The sequence below is a fragment of the Megascapheus bottae genome, chromosome 11 (assembly GCF_031878675.1).
Source record: "Megascapheus bottae isolate mThoBot1 chromosome 11, mThoBot2.hap1, whole genome shotgun sequence".
NCBI lineage: Eukaryota > Metazoa > Chordata > Mammalia > Rodentia > Geomyidae > Megascapheus > Megascapheus bottae.
The window spans coordinates 49,828,257-49,847,287 of NC_143519.1; the positions used below are offsets into that span (position 1 = coordinate 49,828,257).

At 35.9% G+C, this 19,031-nt stretch overlaps 1 protein-coding gene across 6 annotated transcripts in view; it reads left to right on the forward strand.

The window, feature by feature from the left end:
- Positions 1-17,832, forward strand: part of Pds5b (PDS5 cohesin associated factor B) — a 167,381-nt gene extending 149,549 nt beyond the window's left edge. For 2 of the 6 annotated variants that reach the window (XM_090342241.1, XM_090342247.1), the window contains 8 exons: positions 632-751; positions 1,535-1,597; positions 2,286-2,431; positions 3,474-3,579; positions 10,194-10,633; positions 10,723-10,833; positions 13,226-13,364; positions 15,141-17,832. In XM_090342241.1, coding sequence (XP_090198367.1) covers positions 632-751; positions 1,535-1,597; positions 2,286-2,431; positions 3,474-3,579; positions 10,194-10,633; positions 10,723-10,833; positions 13,226-13,364; positions 15,141-15,176 — 1,161 coding nt within the window. In that variant the 3' untranslated portion in view covers positions 15,177-17,832. The remainder of the gene's footprint in view (positions 1-631; positions 752-1,534; positions 1,598-2,285; positions 2,432-3,473; positions 3,580-10,193; positions 10,634-10,722; positions 10,834-13,225; positions 13,365-15,140) is intronic. The other 4 variants (XM_090342242.1, XM_090342243.1, XM_090342245.1 and 1 more) reach the window with 4 other exon arrangements.
- Positions 17,833-19,031: the final 1,199 nt, after the last annotated feature.

The window sequence follows — 19,031 nt, forward strand, 5'->3', positions numbered from 1 at the left end:
AAAACAATAGTATTAACTAAATACTTACATTAATTATTAATTGCTCAAACCTGGAGCTCTACTACTTAAACCAGACTGTCATTGTGAATAGTAGAGCATCAGGCTTGAAAAAAAGAGTTCAACCCCCACGATAGATAGATAGATAGACAGACAGAGAGACAGACAGACAACAGGATGATCTGTTGGTTATTTTTAGAATGAACAACATTCATTCAACATTCTTAGTATGTGAAGCCATACTAAGAGCATGGCAACAATGTGATCAAAGCCTACAGATTAGTGAGTTGATAGCTGTTAATCCAAAATGGGCAACTACTATACTGCTATAGGTAGTCTGAAATATGAGCATTTGATTGGAGTTTATAACTAATGGGAAAATGTACAGAGTGAACTCTAGGCTGAAGATAACCGTGGAACTTTTAAAATGTTACTCAAGAGTTAAAGATCTCTGCAAGAGAGTACATTTTTGGAGTACAGTTTTCTAGTGGTTAATTCCAGTCTAGAGTCTTATGGGCTGATTATTTACATTAATTTACAATTTAGACTGGATGCCTGTTCTAGAAGTATTTTAGGAATTACAGAGTGTAGGATGCCATCTTATATATCTAATTTAAAAAATATATCATTGCAGAAACTGTACACTGTGTGTGATGTTGCCATGAATATCATCATGTCAAAGAGTACCACATACAGTTTGGAATCTCCTAAAGACCCAGTACTACCAGCTCGTTTCTTCACCCAACCTGACAAGGTAGTTACTTTAGGATTTGTGTAAGTTGAAATAAAGTATATTCTTAGCACCAGATTGTAGAAGACCAAGAAGAGAAAATTGGTAACAATAGCTGGCCCATGCATGACTAATAGTGTAGAAAGACTGTTAGGAGTTTTATAAATGTGATTCTTTTATTCCAAAGTTGAAACATGTTTTCCAGATTAATGGAGAAAGGAGGGATAGGCAAATTCAGCCATAATATTCAGTATACCTATGTGAAAATGGAACCAGGCAACTTGAGGAGTTGGGACTTGGCTTTGGAAATAGCTGGAAATAGTTGGGAAATATGGAAGGGGTGACACATTGCATTGAGAAACTGACATGTTTAATTGAATTTCCTTTGCATAAACTACTTAAAGGTAATAATAAAAGAAGACATTTAAAAATGCAATATCAGGCCAAAATATGAGCCAAACTGAAGGATTAGAAGTCAGAATGAACTGCTGTTATGGAGTTTCATGCCTCGGCTGGCTTTGACCCTCAATACTCATATCTCAGCCTCTTGAGTAGCTAGGATTTGTGCAGTTAGTTTACTGTAGTAATAAAACAGGATAAGTAGAAATTCAGTCTTTTGAGTAGCTAGGATTTGTGCAGTTAGTTTACTGTAGTAATAAAATAGGATAAGTAGAAATTTTGTATTTAAAATGATTACCTTAAATACATTTAAAATAAAAAGCTATTTTGTGCTTGGTTGGTTTTTAAGTACCTTATTGAAAGTTGGATTCAGTTTTCACTGATTATTTCTTTTTCTCTTGCTTGTAGAATTTCAGTAACACCAAAAATTATCTGCCTCCAGAAATGAAATCATTTTTCACTCCTGGAAAAGTATGTTTTTAGACTCATTTTAATTTTTATGTAGTAGTTTTTTGTGTTTTTCTGTAAAAAATTTTGTGACTCCTGGTAGTGAATATGTTTCATTTGCTTATAAGAAATCATTTATAGATCAAGCTGAGATACATAAACTTATTTTTATTTAGCTTGTAATGAAAGCTAGAGACCTTGGTCTCTACAGCTTCTTATCCTAATTTTAAAACAATAATAATAATCTTAAAAATACATCTATGTTGTTGCATAGCAAGAGTCTAGTCAGTTTTCATGATTGCCCATGGCAGTTCATTTATTCTCACATGCTGTTCGTCTACGTTTTGTGTTTAAATTGATTAAGCCTACTAGGGTAACTGTGATACTGGCTTCAGATGTGACAATCCTGCTTCAACTTCCTTTGTTGGGATTATAGAGGTGCACATCTTCATGGACTATGTCTGGCAAATAAATGGTGGGATGAGGATTCAGGAGTAAAGCAATCTACCACTTATACCACCTTTCTAGCCAGCAAATTACCTATATGATTTTTAATTTATTCAAGTTACATTCTATTTATAATGCTCACTTCACTTACAGATAAACATTTTAAATAAAAATGTTTATATGTAAATGCAAATTATTTATGGTTATCGATGTGTAAAGCTTTTGCTCTAACCAAATAGAAAGAAACACAAGTTTCTCATTTCAGCCGAAAACAACCAATGTCCTAGGAGCTGTTAATAAGCCACTTTCATCAGCAGGCAAGCAATCACAGACCAAGTCATCACGAATGGAAACTGTAAGCAATGCAAGTAGCAGCTCAAATCCAAGCTCTCCTGGAAGAATAAAAGGGAGGTAAGTACATAAGAAATACTACTTTCTGTGTTTCACTATTTCAACAAGCTGTGGAACTCTAAAATAATGTCTATTCTCAGTTGCATGGAGGTTAATGAGTAACTTGCCTATTATAACACTTTTAGAAATTCATAGCTTGCTTTTCATTTTGGCTTATTGAGATCATTTTAGCACACATGTCTAGTTTTGTACCTCATTATTTAGCACGTGTAAAACTGTTAAATTACAGTATAGCCATATAGTAGAATACATAGTCATGAGAAATGATAAGGTCTGTGCATGGAACAGATTCCACAGTTCTCAGTGAGTGAGAACTGCAAGTGAGCTGCAGCAGTGTTAGAAGAGAAAGGATTTATATTTACATTGGTTTATGTATGTCTAGAAAGTTTAGGGAAGAATATGTAAAATCTTCAGCAATGTCTATGATAACCATGTATAGGAGGGAGATTAACCTTGTATAGAAGGGAGATTGTTTTTCCTTCATTTACTACAGTTTGAATTTCCTTTTACTATGTCTATCCGTAAACTTTTTTGTTTGTAAAAATAGCTTTTAAAATGATTGTTTTTTTTTTTTTTCATTGGAAGGGAAATAAATTTCACCTTCTCAATGGTCAGAGATGGAGAATTAGGGTTTTAAAATGTGTAAGTTTAAGTAACAGGCCATGGATGTCATAGAAGGATAGGCCTTTTTAAAGTCATGAGAGCATGTACTATTAAATTTGTAACAAGTATTTGTTGAGTTCCTGCTCTGTGCCAGACACAAGTTTAAGTGCTTAGCCTACATTGGTGAATAAAGTGGTAAAGTTCCATGCTTTCTAACCAAGAAAGCCAGGCAGTGAATACCACCAGTGCCATGTTAGGGTATGCAATGCAGCAGAGACCAGGACAAGGAGTATAGAGAGTGGCAGAGTGCTATGAAGCATTTTAGTTTTCTTTATATTTCCACCTCAGAATTTAGCTTTCAAAAAATGAGCAAAATAAACTTGTGATTTATTACTTTATTAAATGATTATAATAATAATTTCAAATGTTTATATTAAAGGCTTGATAGTTCTGAAATGGATCATAGTGAAAATGAAGATTACACCATGTCTTCACCTTTGCCAGGAAAAAAAAGTGACAAGAGAGACGACTCTGATCTTGTAAGGGTGAGATACTTGGTTTGAATTCACTAATATTTTTAATAAGAATTTACTATATAAATATTAATTTTTATACTTTAACCTATTAGCATTACTATCATATTTCATATGATTCTAGTGGTTTTAAATTTGAGTTGACAATTTTTCTCTATCATGTAATTAACTATATTGAATTTGTATGATTCTTGTCATCCTGGTAATTATACTTTTTTAGGCCTTTGGATTTAAACAAGAGAATTCTAATCCCAGAACTAGTTGGTTTTATTTGCTTTCCCTCCCCTTCCCCTTTCCCTTCTTCCCCTCTCTATCCATTGCTTCTTCCTCTCCTGCCTTTCCTTTCGCTCCACCTCTCCCTTCTTCCCCTACATTCTCCTCCCCCTTCTTCCCCTACACTCTCCTCCCTTCCCTCTTTCTCTCCTTCTCCCTCCCTCCCTCCCTCCCTTCCTCCCCAATTTAACACAGCATATTTAGACTTAGCCTTAAAAGAGAGTAATGAATGGAATAAAATTCTGAAGGCTGCTCTCTTTTATGTTTTTGAACCATGTAGTGAATAAGCTGCTAGTAAAGGTATGAAAGAGTACAGTTGTTGTTTGCCAGTCTTAGGGCTTGAACCTTCCCAGTCCTAGGTGCTGTCCCTGAGCTTTTGTGCTCAAGGCTCAAGGCATTCAACCACTTGATCCAAAGCTCCACTTTTTGCTTTTTTGGTGTTTAATTGGAGATAAGAGTTACACAGACTTTCTTGCTTGGGCTATCTTTGAACAATAATCTTCAGATCTCAGCCTCTTGAATATATGAGAATGTATGAGAGATATGAGCCACTGGCAACAGTAGAGAGAGAGAGAGAGAGAGAGAGAGAGAGAGAGAGAGAGAGAGAGAGAGAGAGAGAGAGAGTGTGTGTGTGTGTGTGTGTGTGTGTGTGTTGGTCATGGGACTTGAATTCTGGGCCTGGGTGCTGTCCCTGAGCTCTTTACCTCAAGGTTACCAACTAACCCTTGAGCCACAGCACCACTTCCGGTTGTCTAGTGGTTAATTGAAGAGTCTTACTGTCCTGAGTAGCTAGGATTACAGGCATGAACCACCACACCCTGCTAACAGTGAAGTATTTATAAAGATCTTTTTTTTTTTTTAGAATATATTTTTATTTTATTACTATTATTAAACCATTGTATAGATTATAATTTCTTTTTTTTGCATTTTTTATTGTAATTAGTAAAAGGGTTACATGATATTTGCCAGATAGAAGGTGCATTAATTGACGTACATTGATACCCTTTCACATGTCTTGGTACCCATTTCCCTCCCCCCCCCCACCCCTCACCCGTCTTGGTTTTCCCCCCTTCCTTATCAAATTTCAAATAACAAAATACAAATAAATTCAATATATCAGATAACAAAGTGAGATACTATAACAATATGAGATAACCAAGGGACAGCAAAGGAGATGTTGTCCTTTTTAAATTTTTTTAGATATATTTTTATTGTAATTAATAGAAGAGTTACATTATATTTGCAAATAGAAGGTGCATTACTTAACAGACATTTAGCAATGATTTGGTATAAGTACAAAATACATATTCTAATGTAATTCACTGGAGTTAATAACTGAATTTATTATGGTTTTTCACTTCAGCTCCAAACATTTTCTAAATAACTCTTAGATTCTCTAAATCAGTTTTCTATTCTGAAATTGTGGCTAGTCGTCTGAATAGATTAGTCAAAATATAATAAATTATTGCTCTTGTTTCATTGTTGTTACAGTGATTCATACTTTTGGATAATGGTTATTATAGTAATAGTTACTATATTTTAATCAAATTGAGAACAATACCAAACAAAGTATTTTCAGAGAAGAGTTTTGAATGTCTAGTTCTTGAGATTTAGCTGTATTCTTATAGGAAGAGGACACTTTTTACTATCTGTTGTGGGATGTAACATTTTTAGAGTTACCAGAGCAAGCTTATTAATATAAACTAGGTCCTCCCCCCCTCCCAGTACCATTGAAAGAGGAGGATCATGTTCTGAGACACAAGTTCAGTTTTAAATCCCATAGAGTATAATGAGATAGTGCTGTTTGCAGGCTACCATTTTACATTAAAATTTCACAGCAAAGCAATTATTCCTGTTAGAGATTGACACTTGAAAAACATATTAGCATTAAATAATGTATTTTCCCCATTTCTAGCTTCTAACCTGTATTTACACAACCTGTTTCCTCCTTTCCTTTTTTTTTTTTGGCCAGTTCTGGGCCTGGGCTCAGGGCCTGAGCACTGTCCTTGGACTTTCTCAAGGATAGAGCTCTACCACTTGAGCCACAGCACCACTTCTGGCTTTTTTTAATGTATGTGGTACCAATGACTCGAACCCGGGTCTTCATGCATGGTAGGCAAGCATTCTACCACTAGGCCAAACTCCTGGCCCCCCTCCTTTCCTTTTTATCCTCCCCCCCCTCCAGTTGTGGGGCTTGAACTTAGGGCTTAAGTGCTATCCTTAAACCTCTTTGCGTTCAAGGCTAGTGCTCTACCACTTGAACCACAGTGCCGCTTCTGGTTTGTTGTTGTTGTTGTTTGTTTTTGTTATTTTTGGTGGGTCAAGGGGCTTGAGCTCCTCAATCCTTTCATAACAAGTTAGTTTTCTTTTTTTTTTTTTACTTGTCACCTTTTTTCCCCCCATATATTTTTTATTGTAATTAATAGAAGGGTTACATTACATTCGCCAGATGGAAGGTGCATTACTTCACATACATTGATACCCTTTCTCATGTCTTGGTTTCTTTTTTCTTTTTAAATAAGTTCTGGGTCTTGAACTCAGGGCCTGGGCACTGCCCTTGGGCTTTGCATTCTACCACATGAGCCACATTGCCACTTCCAGTTTTTTTGTGCATGTGGTATCGAGGAATCAAACCCAGGGCTTTGTGCATGGTAGGCTAACAAAAGTTACTTTACCATTCATGAATATAAATTTCAAATACTAACCAACTAAATTTCAGTCACTTGTAGGTCTTTTCTTTCCACCAAAAGAGAAAGATAGTTTGACAGTAAAGTTGATAACCAAATAAGGACAAGTAAAAAGTAATAATCCTAGATTATGTCAAAAAAACATGAGCAAAGATTAGAACCATTCTTTTTGGAACGCTGGGCTTGGACACTGAGCTACTTAATGCTCAAGGCTAATGCTATACCACTTGAATCACAAGGGCTGGCTTTGAACCTCGAACCTCAGTTCTCAGCCTCCTGAGTAGTTTGGATTATAGGTGTGAGCCACTAATGCCAGGCCTAGAATTTATAAAGAAGCTCCTGATAAGTCCAGTCCTGTGTTATGGTATTGTGTTTAAATGATTTTGTGTGTTGCCTCCCTTCACTTTATAAAATTATGCCTTCCCAAAACAAATGGTGCCCCAAAAGCAGAATAAAAGTTATGGTGATCCCAGCAAGTCCAAAGGGTTATAAGTGATACAATAAAAATGTGTAGATTTGTTGAAAGGAAGCATGTCTTTAGAGGAAGCAGGGCCAATGGGAAAAGCATCCAAACTTTGTACATCTAAACATTCCACATTGGCCATCTCTGTGGAAACATATACTGATGACATAGAGTCTTATCATGTTACTAGATCTCTTCATAAACTAATACCAGAACAATACTTCTTTAACATTTTAAAGTTTTTATCTGCTTTCAGTCTGTAATAATTGTTATTCATAAAAGCAAAACACTGAAAAACATTCCTCAGTGGTACACATTCATAATTCAGCTACTCAGGATGCAGAAGTAAAAAGGTTAGCGTTTAATGCCAGTTTAAGCAAAGATAACAAGATACCATATCTAAAGAAAGGGGCAAAAGCACCCTAAAATAATAAAAAAATTGTTTGGGGAGGCTCAATGGCAGGTAATCCTCATTACATCAAAGGGGAAAAGAAACTTGGGAACAAGAAAGAAGTGACTATTATTATTTATAATTGTTCTTCCTACAATGTTGGTCCAACTCAGAAAGACTTGAAATAATGAAAAAGAAGAGACAAATCCATCACTTTTTTTGCCTTTTTTTTTTTTTAATGTTAAGAGAAAAAGAAATGAAAAAGTAAGGATGTAGTATGGCTACTCATATATGTGTCTGTATGTATCTTGGCTTTGAAATCTTTAGATATAAGTTCATCTATTTTTTAAGATTATGTTTATATCGATCTATTGATCAGTCTAACGAATCTATTTATTACAGAAATTATTGTAATGACAAAATCTCAAATATATATCTGATATAAAACAATGTAAATTATTGAAGGGGAGATAGGTGGGATTGGGATAGACAGGGAAAAATGATGGAAGAGTGAATCAATGTGCAGTATGCATGTAAATTGATAAGTGTTGAATGAAATTCCTTTGTATTTGCTATTTAAAGTTAAAATAGAAATAAACTTAGTAAGCCACAAGTCTTCAAGAAGACTTGAAGAGATGCCATATTCCTGCATGAAAAGAGGGAGTAGAAAAATATGATAATGAATCTATAATTATAAAATTCCAGTGTGATTTTTTTAGTCCATGTGGGAAAATAAATACATCTAAAAAAAGAGGCATAATAACATAGGGTACAAAAATGTCTCCTTATGTAATAAAATATCGTCCTGTTGTTTTATTAGCCCAGAATTATTCTTATTTTTGAAAACATAATTCAAAATAATCAGACGTGTTATAAATCAGTAGTTTTCGAATTCGTAGGTGTGTCTTTGAACGCGAGAAAGGGGAGACTTTAGAACATACACAAAAGGATAGAAAAGAAAATTAGTCAGAATGTCTACTTTTAAATCAGAAGCCAATAAACAAATAGGAGAGGAGAGTAAAAATTACAAGGTCATGGCTGAGCAGTTTATGATCATTTTTGTTGCTTTTCTTTCATTGATTTTCTTTTCTGTTTCTTCTTGCTCACCCTTCTCCCCTCCCCATTTCCCACCTCTTCTTCTCTCTTACCTATTTCTATTTTCTTCCCTCTTTGATTTTCTTTTCTCCTTTCCCTTCAACCTTTGTCTCCCCTGTATTTCCTTTCTTTAAAAAAAATTTTATTGGTGATTTGAACTCAGGACTTCTCACTTGCCAGGAAGGTGGTCTACTACTGAGGCATGCCTCCTGCCCTATTTTGACAAATATAAGTATAAATTGGTACAGACATTTTGGAAAATAAATTTGTATTATACATGACTTTTCATTCTTGGGTCTGTGGAGAATTTCTGAATCTCCGCATCTGCTTGTACCTGCATAAATTCTCTGAATATCCAGATTTAGGAGTTAATCTTAATTTTTAAAGCCATGGATTAAAAAAAACGTTTTTGTTGTTAGTTGTTTACACCCTTAATACCAATTTAGGGTTCAGAAGTTATTTCCAGAATGTCTTTGGGGAAGGTACAGTACTCGTTTTAACTCAGAGCCTTGCATTTTTTTTAGACTCACACTGTATCATCATGTGTACCCATGCTGTGCTCCGAATCCATTTTTGGTTTATTTATTTTTTGAATGGGGTATTGTTTTAGTTTGTGCGAGGCTAATCTTGAACTGCAGTTCTCCCTCCTGTTATTCCAAGCATGTACCGCCATGCCTGGCTTGCTGGTTGAGGTAAGGTCTGGCTATTTGCCCTGGCTGGCCTTGTACTGAGATCCTCCTGGGCTCTGTCTCCTGACTATCTGGGATTATAGGCATGAGCCACATCATAGTCTGGAATTGTTAACTAATGTATGATGAAACCTCCATTTAGAAAATAAAAATAGTTCGTCTGTGATGTTGTAAACATAATACCTAACATAGTATTTAATGTTCCATTATGCATGTATCATATAATTATTCATTTAAGTTTTATTTATCAAGTTTATTTATCAAGTTTTATTTATTAAGTTTTATTTATCAGTCTGGGGTCTTGAACTCAGGTCCTGGGCACTGTCCTTGGACACTTTTTGCTCAAGACTAGTATTCTGTCATAGCTCCACTTCTTGATTTTTCTGTGTGTGTGGTTCCGAGAAATCAAACCCAGGCCTTCGTGCATGCTAGGCTATGCTCCCAGCCCTAATACTTTGTTTTTTTTTTTTATGACTAATTCTTTTCTATGAAATAACTCTTCACCAATAAGATACATTGTTTAATAAAATACTGATCTTGAGAGATGTATGTCCCTTTGAGGCACTTTAGCTTGGAAATGAGAATTGTTTTTCAAAATTTTTGTTTATATCATTGTTCAAAATCTGCACTTTTTTATTTATGTATTTATGTGTGATGCTAGAGATTGAACCTAGGTAGGGCCCTGCACATCCTAGCCAAGTGCCCCCCCCCAACAGTTTGTTGTTAACAAGAAAACTTAGCTGAGTGTCTTTGTCTCATGCCTGTAACCCTTGCTACTCAAGACAGAGCTGAGCATCATGGCTTGAAGCCAGCTTGGGCATGAAAGCCCAGGAGACTCTGATCTCTGATTAAGCACCAAAAAACCCAGAAGTGAGTTATAGCTCAAGTGATATAGAACACTAACCTTGAGCATAAAAGCTCAAGGACTTTGCTTGGGCCCTAAGTTGAAGCCTTAGGATTGGCATGCACACACACAAAAGTAAACGTAAAAGTAAACTTTTCAAAAATTTTATCTCTTGCTTTTTCAGTCAGAATTGGAGAAGCCTAGAAGCCGGAAAAAAACTCCTGTCACAGACCCAGAGGAGAAATTAGGAATGGATGACCTATCTAAATTAGTACAGGAACAGAAACCTAAAGGCAATCAGCGTGGTCGGAAAAGAGGACATACAGTTTCGGAATCAGATGAGCAGCAGTGGTCTGAGGAAAAGAGGCTCAAAGAAGATCTGTTAGAAAATGAGGATGAACAGAACAGTCCACCAAAAAAGGGCAAAAGAGGTCGGCCACCAAAACCTCTTGGTGGAGGGACACCCAAGGAAGAACCAACAATGAAAACATCTAAAAAAGGGAATAAAAAAAAATCCGGAACACCTGCAGTAGAGGAAGAGGAGGAAGAAGAGAGACAGAGTGGAAATACAGAACAGAAGTCAAAAAGCAAACAGCACCGCACATCAAGGAAAGTACAACAGAGGTAAGTGTGGGCAGCTCTAGACTACATCTGTTTACTTCCCATATTACAAATCATAATTTGATGCTATCCACATTTGGGTCTTCCCAAAGCAGAGCAGAATCTCCTGAAACTAGTGCAGTTGAATCCACACAGTCCACACCACAGAAAGGACGCGGAAGACCATCAAAAACGCCATCACCATCACAACCCAAAAAAAATGTGTAAGTTGTAAATGATATTAAATTCCAAGCCAATTTTAAATTATCTTGCAAAAAGTTCATTAATTTATAAATATACATATTGCTGTATTTAAATTCCAAATACCTAGTTCCATTATACTAGGTAAAATACATTTCATAACCTTTACCTAGGGGCTTAATATTACAGTTAACCCTTAGGTAATAGTTACCTAAAATATGTACATTTTTATAGGTCTTCATATAAATGAATACCAAAATAATGTACAGATTTTCTCTACAGATTTTATGGTACCTGAAACTGATATTTTCAAATAATCACAACACACTAACCAGGTTTCTTTCTCATTTCAGGCTACAAAATTGTTACTATAGAGCCATCTATTTTGTATTTAGGACATTTGAAAGTATTGCTTTGAATGATACAACTCTCTATCAGAAATTGTGCTTATTTTTCTGAGAATGATCCAGCATATATCAGTAGCTTGACTTTTTAGAGTTGCCTATATATTTTGGTTAAATATTTGGTTATCTTAGAGTACATGAATGTCTAGCCAATACTTTTTGCCTTCATGTAATTTTTCTCACAGGTTAAAGATAAAGGTAAGTACATTATTATGGCAGCTTCATACATGTATGTATGTGGATTTCACCAGCCAGAATCACTGTTTCTTAACAAAGGATTTTCACGCAGTAGTACATACTTGCAATTAATTTTATAACAAAGCAGTGATAGATGTTAAATTGTTCTCACCGTCCTAAGTTTTGTTTCTTTATAGCTGGGTACCATTAAATTGATCATTATTTGATGATAATTCTGGTATTTCCTAAAGTATGTCTTCCCATGAATGCTTGAAGCTGAAGTATTTCTTTGACAAAGTCAATAGAGGAAAAGATTCCATGTTCTACTTTGTCTTGTTCTAGCTCTTAATCTGCAAAGATTTTTCTGTAGCTAGAATAATAACATATATTGTAATTTGTCTTTCTCTGTGTTCTGCAATGGAATTCAAAAAAGTTGTGATTTTCTCTGTAATTGCTGTATAGTTGCACATAGCAGATATGGTTCTTCTCTTCATGAGACTATCTGATGGGCATGCAGTCTTTAAATAATGATATTTGCATATGGGATTAGAACTTCTGTTTGATTTTTTTGTTGTTGTTCTGGTACTGGGACGTGAACTCAAGACCTTTCACTAAGGCTTTTTCACCCTAGCTTCACTTCTCACTTCTTGCTTATTGATTAGAGATAAAGCGGCTCACAGATTTGTCTGCTGACTGTCTTTGAACCGTGATCCTCAGATCTCAGCATTCTGAGTAGCTAGGATTGCAAGCATTAACTGCCAGCACCTAACTTGAATTAGGACTTCTGATACGCCCTGAAGGAAAAATCTTGGGAGAATTGAGGAGTATGAGAAGTTTCATTTTGGAGATGAGTTTTCTTGAGAGTGGTAGGGATCATATAGTCATAGAATATAGTGGATAGAGAAGTATATCCGACATTTCTGTTTTGGTGAAAAAAAAATGGCACATTTAGAAAGGGGAAGGAAAACAAGGCTTGGCTAGTTGACTGTAGTTGCCAAGAATTGGGATGGAGAAAGTCATGAGAATACAGACAAGCATTACAGTCCTCATGTAGTACAGTATTATTCTCTGCCCAGTGGAAAGCTATCTCTGAGGAGGGACATCAGCTGTTCTTAGGCTTTTTAAACATTGTTTTATAAAGAGAAGAAGCAAAAAGTTACAAATAGCTTGGATTGGGTAAAGGCAGTGGAGGTAGAGATAAGTGAATGGGTTTAAGATTTTTGTAGGTGGTTTCTGTATTGCCCAACATAGGCTGACACGCTGTTTTCTACTTAAAGAATCTCTGCACTGAGCAGCTCACTGCATAAGATGCCTTTACTAAGTTGGGAAAGATAAAAAATTGGGCAGATTTCAGGTTGTGTTTTGAAGCCTATTATGGCATGGTCTTAATCATACTCTTGTTTTATGTTAGATCACTATATGAAACTGTAAAAAGTAATTTAAGAGCCAGGTCCCAGTGGCTCGTGCCTGCAATCCTGGCTACTCAGAAGTCTGAGAGCTAAGGACTGCAATTCAAAGCCAGCTTGCGCAAGAAAGTCTTTGAAACTCTTTATCTCCAATTAACTACCCACCAAAAAGCCGAAAATGGAGCTGTGGCTCAAGTAGCAGGTCAAGTAGCAGAAATGTTCCAGGACAGTACCTGACCAGCCCTGAGTTCAGGCCCCATCACCCCTCAAAGAACAGTTCAAGGATCAGAATTTAAAAACACCGCATGACATAATTAAGGATAAAATTCATGGAGGAATTTATGAAATGCTTGAAGCACTTGCTCTGATATAATCTACAACTTAAAGATCATAATGTTGATTTTATTTTATGTATTTTTTTACTTCAGCCGTGTAGGACGCTCCAAACAAGTAGCTACTAAAGAGAATGATTCAAGTGAAGAAGCAGATGTGTTTCAGGGCAGCTCTCCTGTCCATGACGATGCTCCACAGGAAGAGACAGAGGAAGAGGAGGTTTCTGTAATAAATGTATGTTTATATATGTCCTCTGTGGGATACAAAAGTTATATTTTGTTAAGGCCATTTAACACTTGCTCTGTTTTCTAAGAATCTCCCTGTGTTTATTAGTTTATATCGTGTCCTTCTTTTACTAGCTTGAATAATGGAGAACAAAACTTTGATAGGAGCTGAAATTAAGTAGAATAGGTGTAGCCCAGTGAATGATCATCTAAGCATCAAGTCTACCTGAGTATCATCAAGTTCAAGTAGCAGTTTAATATTGGTGCTCCAGACACTTGTTATTCTTACCTTGGCTTATTTCTTCAAGGGTTTGTTGGGGATATAAAAACAAGAGTGAAGAGTCCATAGCAAATGATGTTTTCATCAGAGAAGAACTACACAGTAAACTAGTCATATTTCAACTGTTCTTTTTACATTCCTGGTGTTAGTACTGACCTCTATTGAACTAATGTTTTAAGTTGTCATTAGTACTTACCAGTAAATGCTGATGTGTTTGAATTTCAGGTTGCTTTATGTAATTGGTACTTGTTGGAAACCAGGTTCAGTTGGGCTTTTCCAAAAAGACAACTGTCAGTGCATGCTCATGAGCATCAAGCATTTTCTTTACCACAGAAAGAATGAAAATATGTTTGCTTGAATTTGTTACTGTAGAGCTCAGCTTCTGTAAATCACCTTCTAAACAAATGTAAATTATTTGCTGCTTGGGAAAGGCTACTTTATGGGCATGTAAGGGTTTAGCCAGAGGCAGAAAGGTTTTTACCTTTGGGAGAGTGGCTTTAGAGAAGGAGCAAGCAAGAATTAGAATCAGTTAAAAAATGATTACTGACCTTGGGCTCTCCTAGCAGAGATTCACAGTAGAACAAAATCTAGATAAATAAGGCCATATAGTATGATGCTAAATTTAAGGACCTCCAGGATAAAGAAACAAAAGCCATATAATGAATGATTGTTGTCCTTAGTACTATGTTATCTCTCATCTCTTTTACTGTCCCTTGGTTATCTCATATTGTTACAGTATTTCATCTTGTTATCTGATATATTTTATATATGCTTAATTGGTTATTTGAAATAGGAGAGGGTAGAGGGAAATCAGGTTGTGCAGGGAGGGGGGGAAAGGGGAAGGGAAATGGGGACCATGACATGAGAAAGGGTATCAATATTTCTATCTTCTATCTGGTGAATATAATGTAAGCCTTCTATTAATTACAATAAAAATATATGAAAAAAAAGTATATATAAGAAAAAGAATTTAGACAAGATCAGGAGCGTTCAGGGAGGTATGGCTGTAGACAAAATATTTAGTAAAAATTTAGGAAGCAAAATTGCCCCCATACTTTTTATGGATATGTAGAATTATACTATGAAAGAATAGGTTGAAACATAAATATTATTAAAGAAAAAATACTATTAGAAAAAAAAATGATCACTGAGCAGGGAGTGGTGGTTTACCGCTGTAATCCTAGCTACTCAGGAGGCTGATCTGAGAATCGAGGTTCAAAGCCGGTCCTGGTTCTAAAGTCCATGAGACTCTCTATCTCTACCAGAATACTGGAAGTGGCACTGTGGCTAAAGAGGTGGGTGGTAGCCTTATGCTGAAGAACTCAGGGACAGAGCCCAGGCCCAGAGTTCAAGCACCATGACTGACCACTCCCCCACCCAGTGCAAAAAAAAAAAAAAAAATCATTGAAACCTGTTTAAGAATAAGAACATTATTTTAAAAATGAAAAAAAATGATTATTTATGCATGCCCATTTTAATTAACCATCTGGTGACTTTTCTCTTAAGGTACGACGGAGGAGTTCTAAAAGGGAAAGGCGATGAAACAGATGTAATTAACTTTTCTTTGTGAAAGCTTTGGGAATTTTTATTTCCAAGTGTGAGGCTGAATAAAGCCCTTGATACATAAAATGCAACTGTTGGAAGCAGGACAGTGGGCCTTTCTCATGACCTCACGTGAATGGTCACATGCTGGCAATGCACACAGCGGTAATGATGGCCGAATGAAGTCTTGTGATGTTTGATGGCTGTGTAGACATAAACTACGAAGAAACTTGTAAATAAATTTTTTTTTTTAATTTTTATGTTTCTGACTTCTGAAGTGCTTGTATAGCTTTTATCTACGGCTTTAAACTGACAGTACCCAACTGTTTATTGGATCTATTGATTCGAAAAGAGCTTGTTAGGAAAGGCCTTAAGCAGTAATCTGTCAGTGTTTGTATTTGTATTCTCTGCAATTTTACTGTGAAAAAATACTTCTCAACAATTGGTGTCGTTTTTTCTTGATGTCACTGTTTGTTGGAGAGCTGCTTGGTCTCTCCTCCTTGTGTATCTTACCTAGTGTCTACTTCTGGGCACCTTCATCTTCAGTGGTGCTGACCTGTCCGCCAGTGCCCCCAGAACCATGCCGCAGACGGGAGGGCACCATACAAATTATGAAATAATCCTGGAGTTGTCTGATTGCTTTACACCTCAGTATTGGTCCCAGAATTGTCTGGCCTTTCATGGCAATGAAAATTGTAAGAAGAGAGAGATTTAAAATATTTTAATTTTAAAGAGTGTGTTATAAAATAATGTACTGAATCCTTTATCCTGTTTTATCATCCCTTTTCAGTTATTAATCTACTGTATCAATAAAATTCTGTAACTTGAGTTTTTAATAGTCTAGAATGTTATTGTGTATAGATATTTTCTCTTGAACATTATGTTCAGAAAATTCAAATTACTAGACTATAAGATCTGATATATACACATTAGAAAAGTCCCAGTTCTCCATAACAGTGTAAAGTTAAGCAGAAAGAAAAATTTTATTGATGCAGTGTCCTTATAAATCTGTTCTTGAAAGCCAAGTGTTTTGTATTTTATAGTGAGTTGCATGTTTATGAAAAAAAGTGCTGAAAATGAGATGTGCTTTTTTCTGTAAATTCACATTTAGCCATAGTATATGATAGATTGCCCTATAACATAGTTTTTCATCAAGAGTTTATTATTGTACTTTATTTTGGAGCCAAAAAAATTGTCTTTTTTGGGGGGGTGGGAGCAGGAAGGAGGTGACATAGGTAGCTACACCAGTTACTGTGGACAGCGTCTTGCTCTTTCTGATACTGGATCAGAGCGAGTAGGCTTGCATTTATAGCAGATCTGCAAAGTACAGGAACAAATTATTTATGGCAGTATCCTTTATACAGTTGTGTAAACTGTATTTTGAACCAAAACATACATTACTACTTAACTAACATCGTTCAGTTTAGTGTTTCAGGTGCTGTTCTTTTGTTATTTTCATGGTTATTGACAACAGAGAAGAAAATCGTATTCTAACTTATTAAACTTTATCACGATGAATAGTGGAGCGTTATCATATAACACACCATTATGTTTAAGGTATATTTCCAAAATTGGTTATGACAGATGGGAACTGTAATAAAGAAGCTACTATTTTAGAAAATGACATTTTACTATTTTCCAGTGAGTATCACAGTTGATGTGATTATTTTCCTTTAATGCTTAGGAGGCAACCTTTTATTTTTACAAAGAGGTTTTAAAGTGTGTCTTAATCTGTCAGTGCTGAACTTCATTCACTTATAACAGTACAGAACACCAGTGATGACGGGAGGCTGCTGTATAGTGTGTCAGCTAATGTTGATCAGGATGCAATGGTTCTGAAATGTTTGATTAGCTCAGCTCCCAAATAGTGCTGTTTCTGTTTAGCAGTAACAAGGCATGTTTTAAAATCAACAACGAATAAAGGATAACTTTGTATTTTTGTCATTGCCTAAATTGCATTGGAAATATTTATGGAAATATATCTTTAAAGCCATTTTATAAAGCATACAAAAAATGATTGTGGAGGATCTTTATTTGCATGATTGTAGTAAACCAAATTTCATTGCACATTAATATTTTGTATATCATTTCACAAAAAAATTCGTTGTACATTTTGTTCATGTTTAATGCCAATAAGTTTGTAATTTTACAACCTGTCTGTTCACTTTTGGGGAGGATTATGATGTAAAAATTTCATTTTTCTGTAGGAAAATAGGTGCAATAATGATCAAGGTTTTAGATGTCCTGAATCTCCATCGTAGGGGCTTATCTTACTGTGTTTAAACTTAGCATTTCATGTATTAACATTTGGAGAGCCACATACCTTAAATAAAATTACCTATGTATAAAACATTAATTGCTAACAATTGTTAGCACATTCTGCAGTGATAATGGTCATTTTTATAATATGTAATGTATAGCATTAAGAAAATACTTAACTCACTGAAAATAGTTCCATTATGAAAATGTTCAGATTTCCTCAGTGAGTTTATCTTGCTGCACTCTGTAGCAGTCTGTCTACATTATCATACAAGTTCTTGCTGTGTGTTGCAACAGGAACCTTTTTCAGTGAGCTCCACTGTATATGTAAATTACAACTATGGCTGTAAAACTTGTTCCAGGTATTAAAGGTGAAATGAATTTCTGTATCTTCTTACACCTTGAAAGTTTGATTTTTATTATTATTTATTTATGTTGGTTGCTGTGCTTGATCTCAGGGCCTGGGCGCTGTCTCTGAGCTCTTTTGCTCAACAACTTGGAGTCATAGCACCACTTCTGGTTTTCTGGTGGTTAATTGGAGAGGAGACTCTCACAGACTTGCTTACCCAGCCTAGCTCTGAACTGTGACCCTCAGATCCCAACCTCCTCAGGATATCAGGTGTGAGGCATGACTAGCTTCTGGCTGTAAGTTTGATTTTTTAAGGTTTCCCTTTGCCCATTTGCAGAAAGGTCAGGAATGTTAACAGTTTGTTTAATGTAGGCATATCTCTCTGCCACACATTATTATGTCACAATAATGAACAATTGATATTTAGATAGCTAATTTTTCAGACACAGTTTTGGGTTTTTGGTGAAGCTGAATAAATATGAAAGCTCTCATGATTGTATTTTTATGTGAATATCTACACATATCTTTCACTAAATGAAGAAAGTCATGTTTTGATCATTTTTAATTTTGTTTAATGAGCAGGAAATGTATTTCCCAGTATCATTTTCCAAACTTTGTGTTTACACTTCTCATGCAAAATCTTGGCTGGCAGAAATTAACAAAATACTAGTTAAGAACCTTATAATTAAGTGTAACAAACTTCAAAAATAAGCACTAAAAATACATTGCTATTGGCATTTATTTAGCTGGTACTGGGGTTTTCGCTTGCTGGTCAGCCTCTCTCACTTGAAACATTTCTCTCCTCTCCCCTCTCCCCTCTCGCCTCTCCCTTCTCCCCTCTCCTTTCTCCCCTCTCCCCTCTCCTCTCTCCCCTCTTTTTCCAGTCCTGAGATTTTAACTCAGGACCTGGGCACTATCCCTGAGCTTTTGTTTAAAGCTGGTATTCTATTACTTAAGCCACATCTCCACTTTGACTTTTTCTGTGTATGTGGTACTGATGAATCAAACCCAGGGCTTCATGTATACTAGGCGAGCACTCTACAGCTAGGCCACACATCCAGCCCTCCTAGCTCTTTTCTTGGTTATGTTTTCAATAGAGTAGATCAAGGTCCTCTTGTATGTGCTGCTCACACAGCTAAATGACATACGCACCACCACCCTCAGTTTCCAGTGGTTGACATTGGGGTGCTGGGGAGGGGGGAGCGGGGCAGTACCTAGGAACTTTTTTACCCAGGCTGGCCACAAAC